The 8034-nt window shown below is 32.7% G+C and overlaps 1 protein-coding gene across 1 annotated transcript; it reads right to left on the bottom strand.

The window, feature by feature from the left end:
* Positions 1-5966: 5966 nt before the first annotated feature.
* On the bottom strand, positions 5967-6869 carry LOC139872787 (non-specific lipid-transfer protein Lac s 1-like). The gene is made up of 2 exons (XM_071860712.1): positions 6526-6869; positions 5967-5976 (listed from the first exon to the last, which is right to left on the bottom strand). Exons 1-2 carry the CDS (start codon positions 6867-6869, stop codon positions 5967-5969), a joined length of 354 nt encoding a protein of 117 aa, XP_071716813.1.
* Positions 6870-8034: the final 1165 nt, after the last annotated feature.

The raw sequence follows: 8034 nt of genomic DNA, 5'->3' as shown, positions 1-8034 counted from the left end.
ATATTTAAACTATGAAAATGTAGTTTAAAATTCATTGACATTAACGTTTTATCTAAACCTTGAACTAACTATTAATGTCCGATTTATTTGGAATTTGAAATAGCCCTAACAACTTCACTATCTAACTAGTGGTGATGACGTCAAGGTTTGTCGTGTAGGAGATCAAACAGATTTATCATTTGAAGCCGCTTTCTCTATTCTGTTTCATGGTCCGTTTTTTATAGGTCAAATCTGATTCATCAAAGATTTTTTTATAGTAGTATTTAGCAGATGACATTTGAAAATTAGGGTGACCCAACATGAGAGTATTGAAATTTTTAGACATATGAACGTTGATTGCACATGTATCATATCATATTATTGATTAATACATCGGTTATGACTCGTTATATGCATATTTATGAGTTGCACATAAATAGAACGATGTGCAAATCGCCTCTTGTGACCTAGCTATACGTATACATGTTTTGGTGTGTGTGAGTATGTTAGATAATTTTATGGAAACTGATTAAAAGTAGAAGTATAGCTTCTAGCATATGACATCGACTTGTAACAAAGTTTACATCAATTTCTTTATGATGTATAACTAATAACTATATGTAAACTAATTGCTAAGAACATAGGAAAGTTAATAAATTCCATCTATATATTTGTTCATGTCATGTGTTAATTATATATTTAAGTACCTTAGATAAATTGTTCTCTTTCTCCTCTGTTAGTTAATATCCTTAAATATTAATGTGAGAAAGTTAATTAAAGAAAGGGTGTATTAAAAAATATAAAAAATGTTAATAGTCATGATAAAATTGAACTAACTTTTATCTTATCACATGTAATGATGCAATTTGTTAGCTAACAAGTTATTAGTTTGAAAATTTTATGCTAGTTAACAATATAAATCTTGCTAATACCAAGACTTATAAAAGTTGGGTCTATATGTTATCAATCTGTGTAATTTACTCCAATCAGACCGAGATTTTCTACCGAATTCTTTTAATATTTCTACCATTAGGAAAAAAACTGTTTAAAGTGTTCATTCTTAATAAGAAACTAACATTACTCTTCTTTTACTACAAAGAGAATTAACTGTTTTATTTCTAACACCAGTGGAAGAACACCACTTCACACTCTTCTTCTTATGTCACTTAGAAGGCCATGCAACCTTTTCTTCTTCACACTCTTGGAAGAACATATTAAGTAACAACTCACAATATAAGTTTTTCCTTAACAAATGGAAGAATCACTCAAACTTTCTTTCAAAAATATTTGAAAGAGATGCATATCTTTCTCTCACACAATCTTATAGATCTCTTGGAACAAAATCACTGTGATAATGTAGCAGTAACAAATGAATACAACTTGACTCCTCACTACATGAATCAACTTGGTTACAATAAGCAAGAATGTCAAAAAAGGTGTTAATGTCGGTGTTGATAATGTTAACATTTCACATCTTTTCTATGCGGATGATGCATTGATTGTTTCAGAATGGAATCAGGAGGAGATGGATAATATAATTCAAATTTTCAACATATTTTTCATTGCTTCTGGCTTGAGAATAAATGTTTCCAAATCAAATATATATGGTGTTAATGTTTCTGAGCATGAATTGGCAGAAATGGTGACTCATTCTGGATGTTCTTCGGGTACATTTCCATTTACTTATTTACTTTAGGTACCAATATGAATTTGATATCTAGTTGGAAACCTTTAATGGAAAAATTCAAAAAAAGATTATCCTTATGGAAAGTAGGATGTTGTCTTATGGAGGTCGTTTAACTTTAATAAAGTCGGTACTTGGGAGTATTGGAATTTATTATCTCTCATTATTCAAATGTCCAAAAGAGGTAATTCGAACTCTTGAAAGTTTTAGGAGTGCTTTCTTTTGGGGAAGTGATGATGAGGTAAAGAAGATGTCTTGGATAAAATGAGATTATATTTTAGCATCTTTGGATAAAGGAGGATTAGGGATTGGGAGTTTGGAAGCATTTAATTTGGCTTTGATCTTTAAATGGATTTGGAGATTTTATACTCACACGGATCAACTTTGGAGACAAGTGATTCGTTCTATATATGGGCATAGAGCTGCTATAGATAATGTGGATGGTTTTCGAAACAGTATTTGAATAAATATAATTAAATCATTCCACAATTCTCAACAAATCAACCTTATACCAAACAATCCAATTGCCTGTCAGGTTAACAATGGTGTTTCCACTTTATTTTGGATTGACAATTGATTCAATGGTAAACCCTTAAAAGATCAATTTAATAGATTGTATCATATAGGAGCAGATAAGTTTGTTAGTGTTCATGATAAATTTTCTAATGGAGATTAAATTTGGTTTTGGACTAGAGAAAATATTGGGGGAAGAAACGAAGCTAGTCTATTATCTTTAAAATCCTTCTACAAAACGTTCAGCTCACAGAAGATAACGACTTTTGCAAATGGTCAATCGTCAATTCAAATCAGTTTATTGTATGCAGTACAAGACAATTCATAGATAACAGATTACTTCCTACTCATTACCAAAAAACTAAATGGATAAAAGGGTTACCTGGCAAGATAAATGTTCTTCTCTGGAGAATCAGCCGCAATCGTCTTCCTACTCGTTCTAATTTGATTCTTCGTGATGTTGAGATGCAGTCCGATACATGTCCTATATGTAATAATGGTGCCGAAACAGTTGATCACTTATAGGGATGGCACCCGCGGGTCGCGGATGCGGATCCATTGGATCCATCGCCCGTACCCACGGACTTTTTGTCAACCCGTCAACCCGCGGATCTTCATTATCGGATTTAATTTTAGATCCATCGCCCGTACCCGCGGATATCCGCGGGCTACGGATTTACCCGCGGATCTTTTTCATAAATTAGTACTACATTTGTATCTAATTTTTTTTTAAAAAGCTATAAATTTTATAAAGATAAACAATATTTACAACGTATGATGCGCATTACATACAAACAGGCCCTTAAATTACATTTAGGCTAATACTGGAAAATGAAGAATGCAGAAAAGAGACTAAAACACGAGCCTGACACATTTTAATGACTTAGCCAACACCGGTTCTATTAGAAGCTACACCAATATAAGTTAAATTACTCAAAATACGTTATACTAGTAGTCTAGTACTACTTGCACGCATCAAACTACTGGAATTTAATAGTGATCTATCACCAAATTTCTATGTTATTGTATGATTTTTTTTAAAGTCAATGAATATTACAATAATGTAAGGATCCGCGGATATTTAATGGATATTTAACGGGTATATCCGCGGATTCTTCAAACGGGTGTATCAGATCCGCGGATCGGATTTTACACGCGACGGATGTAATACATCCATCACCCGCCCGCGACCCGCTAACGGGTAGAAGATTAAATCCATCGCCCACCTGCGGGTAAAGATTTTTGATTTTATCCGCCCATCACGGGCGCGGGTAACCGCGGATCTCAGATTTTTTTTAGATCCATTGCCATCCCTAATCACTTATTCTTTGCTTGCTCTTTAGCTCAAGATCTATGGCGTAAAATCAGAATATGGTGTAATTGGGGTTTTCCCGTTTTTACATGTTGGGAGGAATGGGTCAGTTAGATTGATAATTGGGCTGGCCCAATTCTTCAAAAATGGCGTTCTTACACTATTGCAGCTGCACTTTTTTGGACTTTATGGCGTTTTCGTAACGGAGTTGTGTTCTCAGAAGAGGTGCTTCAAAAAGGAGTTCTAGTTGATTTAATTCGATCTACTTCTTATACTTGGTTGTTTTATAGAAGTAGAGATAAGGTTGGTTGGAACAATTGGCTATCACATCCGTTGTAATTTAACATTTGTATGTTTGTTTTGTTTTCCTCTAGTTTCTTACTAGAAGAGTAATAAATTTTTTACTGACGTTAAAAAAAACATGAGTCAACTCATGTTTTGATCTCATTCTTCCAAAATGGAAGTGTTTAAGATAACTTTAGATTAAATAAAGACAACAAAAATTATGTGGATGGTTCATGTAGTTTGTATTAGATTATTAGTATGATCCACGTCCTTTGCCTGTTCAATTTGGGTTTTTTAAGCACACTAAAAATTCAATACAAGCTAGAATGACCATCCATGAGATATAAATAGCAATTGTATTTTTAGACCACTCCCAGCGGCGGAAAGTGCTTGGGAGTGTCATCAAGTTTGTCATGCGAGGGCGCCGTTGGCATTGGTGCCGCCCTCGGCCGCCCTTGTTCGCCATGCACACATTCGTCCTCCAACTTTTCATCCTTAAGCATAATTGAGGACGAAATCTTGTAAACTTTTTTCTTTTTATTGTATTATTTTGTTAAAGTGAAATAGAAAATGGGGTTACAGTGAGTAAAACAAGGTGTTTCAAAATGGAGTTTTTTTTTTACATAAAGAAGGTAGAAAAGGTAGAAGATGGTGTTCTAATTTGAGTTGGTGCACACGAAGATGAAGATACATGTCCTTTATCTTTTTGGGCCATTAACAACCACAAGCAATTATGTGGTGTAAAAATATACACATATTTTTTATTTTAACAATAATAATAACTAGTCCAGAACGGCCCGCGCGTTGCGGCCGGGACTTTCGGCCTGCGTATTCATATTTAACGTAGCGCTGTGTATTTACATACGGGAACATGGCCCATGTGTTAAGTGTTTTTTAAAAAGTATATGTTTCGAACGTAGTTAGTTTTGTGTTGTTCAATAAATTTTTTCGAGTGTAACGGTGCTGTCGGAAAAATTTAACTCGCGGCGAACTGAAAGAAATGTATTGGAGATAGCCCGAGGTGTTTAGCGTTTTTTGAGAAGTGTCCGTTTCGCGTATAGTTAGTCTCGTTGGGTTCGTGAGATTTTTTCGAGTTGAACGGTGGGCTCGAAAAAATTTAACTCGCACCGAGCGAGAAGATAGGGCCCGTTATAAATTCGGGTGGAGTTAATTTATTTTATTTTAATGAAATTGTATATTTACACTTTTTACCCCTGAAAAAGTTTAAATTTGAGGGGTCGTTGTGTAAATATAACCGAAATTGAGGGACCGTTTGTAATGTGAACGCAAACTCAAAACGACAACCGGGTATAAATGAAACTACATAAACAACAACCACTTTTAGTATATAAAAGTATATATTGTGTAAATATAACTGAAATGGAGGGACCGTTTGTAATGTGAACGCAAACTCAAAACGACAAACGGGTATAAATGAATCTACATAAACAACAACCACTTTTAGTATATAAGTATAGTATAATATAGTATAATATAATATAATATAATATAATATAATATAATATAATATAATAATTGATTAATACTAATAATAATAATAATAATAATAATAATAATAATAATAATAATAATAATAATAATAATAATAATAATTAATATTAATATAGTAATAATAATATAATAATAAATAATAATAATAAAATTTGATGAAGTACGTCATTGTTGACAATGGTGTGCTATGGAAGTGTTATGGGAGGAAGTGCAGAGTAAATAGGAGAGAGAAAGCAGATGTAGCACTGAGGAAATGTTAAGAAAGATGTCATGGTTGGGAGTGGTCTTATGTGTAAGAGAATGGCTTAAAAGTTTGATTTGGGTCGTACTTAAATAGAGGGACAAAGTCACTTACAAAAATCAAAGAAAAACCAATCTGGGTAGTGCAAGTATTGAGCAACTAATCATCTTAGCAAAACTCTTTGTATAATTTGAGTTCCGAATTTGATAAATAATATAGAGTAAAATAGAAACAAATGAAGGAGATATATACCAAATTGATAGCACACTCTAACAAGATCAATATAAATATAATCAAAGAGAATACAAACGAAAGGAACATACAAACATCATTTATAAAGAGAAAACAAAGTTTTCTATTTTTATTTTTAGTGATAATTACTATTACTACTCGATACTTTAAAATCTCCCTCGCTCCAGGTGCTCCTTTCCATATAAGGCTCATTTCACCCTGCAAAATACAACCATATATATCAGCGAATACTAAAACGAAACTCTATTAATATTTATATATCTGTCACATAATATCATGTTTCTTATACTCCGTATATCTTTTTGTTGAAAAATTGGTTGTTACTCTAAATCGGAATTAGTTCTTAAGTTATAACATAAAAGATCTTTTGTTTATATATAAGTGTCTGAATGCTTTTAGTTGCCCATTCGTAGCAAATCCAATTTGAATCATTAGATTATGTAAGTTTTTCCCATTGGTAATAATTTTCTACCTTCACCTTGATCATTCCTTGGAAGTGGTGATTATATGAAGTAGTGGTGTCCTATAAACCACTATTATGTAAACAACATTTCAAGTTACTATTATGTGCAGAATACCACTAAATATGATCGTAAGACTTCGTATAAATTCTGGATTTAGGGTTTCACATTATGAGTTATTGAGATTCACTACTACGTAGTATTTTATAGTATGGACCGGTTTGAATTTTAATCTTAGATTCCTAGAATAAAAGAAAAAACAAAATAGTCAATAGTTTTGACGTACTTGTTGCAATCGGTATCAGGGCTCATCTTGTAAGGAATACGTACACCACACTTATTAGGAAGGCCTGCGGCGTTGTCAGGTTTGATTGTAGAGTAAGTTTTGTAAGCGGCCTTCATACAATTGCACGCCGTCTTTCTATCAGGGATGGTTCTCGCGAGGTTGTCAAGTCCCTTAACACCATTACAACATGCCCTAGACACCATACCGCCACTTTGGAGGTATTTAAGGCATGGTGCCAACTTCATTCTCACATCATTACAAGAAAGCGCCTCTGTATAAGGCATCGCCACCACCATGAAAACCACCATAATACATACAACCTTCATTACTATCATTCCTGCCATTGTAGAACAACTATTGTGTTTTTATGATGTCTTTGAAACTGGTGCAAGAAAAAAATGATGAGAGTATCATGTATTTATAGAGAAAACGCATGTGCATGAGTATTAAATAATATAGATATCTAACATTTTATTATATAAACTTGAGCAAACAAGTAGGTTAAATTATGGTAATTCTATAACATCATCTTTCTATTGAAATAATTCTATAAGTTATTGTTTAATCTATTGGTAATTCTATAGTATACTAAAAGAAGATTATAATTTCATTTATTTATCAAGAAGCTTGATTCATTTGTGATTATAGACTTAATATATAGCTAATCTATTGATATTCAATGACCGTTTCGACCCTTTTTTCTAATCACTTTAAAATATGTTTTTAGCGAGGTTTGAGCTCGAGACCTCTTGAAAGGAACTCATAACCTTAACCACAAGACTAAAGTTTACAATGATCAACATATCACCAATTTTCTCTATGCAAACCCTACTTTAATGTCATAAAACAGTATTAGCGTGTAAAAAAATTACTCCTGATTAGCAATACTGGTTTAGATCGCGAAAGAGAAGCTATTGCTCAGGTAGGAAAATAGAATTTAGCAAATCGTAAAACAAAAAAAACAAAAAAAACAAAAAAAAAAAGTAAAAAGAAAAAAAAGATATATCTAGTAAAGATCAAAACCGAATGAATTTAATGTCATACCCAAGCACAGAAAATATCCTGTTGATATTCCGTATAGGCTTCTATCATCTATTTTTAAAACAAAAAAGCATGTTCTTATAAGATGCCATTATCAATTCAAAACTATATGTATGTGATATGTGACATTCCAAAACAGAAAACAAAATATTTAAAAGTCCCGGTATCAAGGTGTGTTGGACGGTAGCCTACCATTTTGACAGACATTTAATGCATGTAAAAATTGTGAAGTTGAAAGAAGAATAGTATGGCTATGTTTTGTGGTATGTTTTCATACATTGTGTTCACATGTACCTAATACATGTGTAAGATGCATTATAAATACATGGCCATGGAGAAGGTGAAGAACATCCACAAAAGAAGATCACAAAGGAAAACACGGTTGATCAATAATATCAACGGAGAGTGTGTATTTGTGAGGTTGAGAGTTTTATTCTTGTAAGGAGTGTAAAAGAGTGTACGAGAAAC

Source organism: Rutidosis leptorrhynchoides, chromosome 10, assembly GCF_046630445.1.
Source record: "Rutidosis leptorrhynchoides isolate AG116_Rl617_1_P2 chromosome 10, CSIRO_AGI_Rlap_v1, whole genome shotgun sequence".
In the NCBI taxonomy this organism is placed as follows: domain Eukaryota; kingdom Viridiplantae; phylum Streptophyta; class Magnoliopsida; order Asterales; family Asteraceae; genus Rutidosis; species Rutidosis leptorrhynchoides.
Note: the sequence above shows the minus strand (reverse complement) of the source record. Positions and strands in the feature narration are given on the sequence as shown.

What these genes read in the sequence shown, in the direction of transcription:
- LOC139872787 (XM_071860712.1), bottom strand. Translation starts at nt 6,869, where the DNA reads ATGGCAGGAATGATAGTAATGAAGGTTGTATGTATTATGGTGGTTTTC.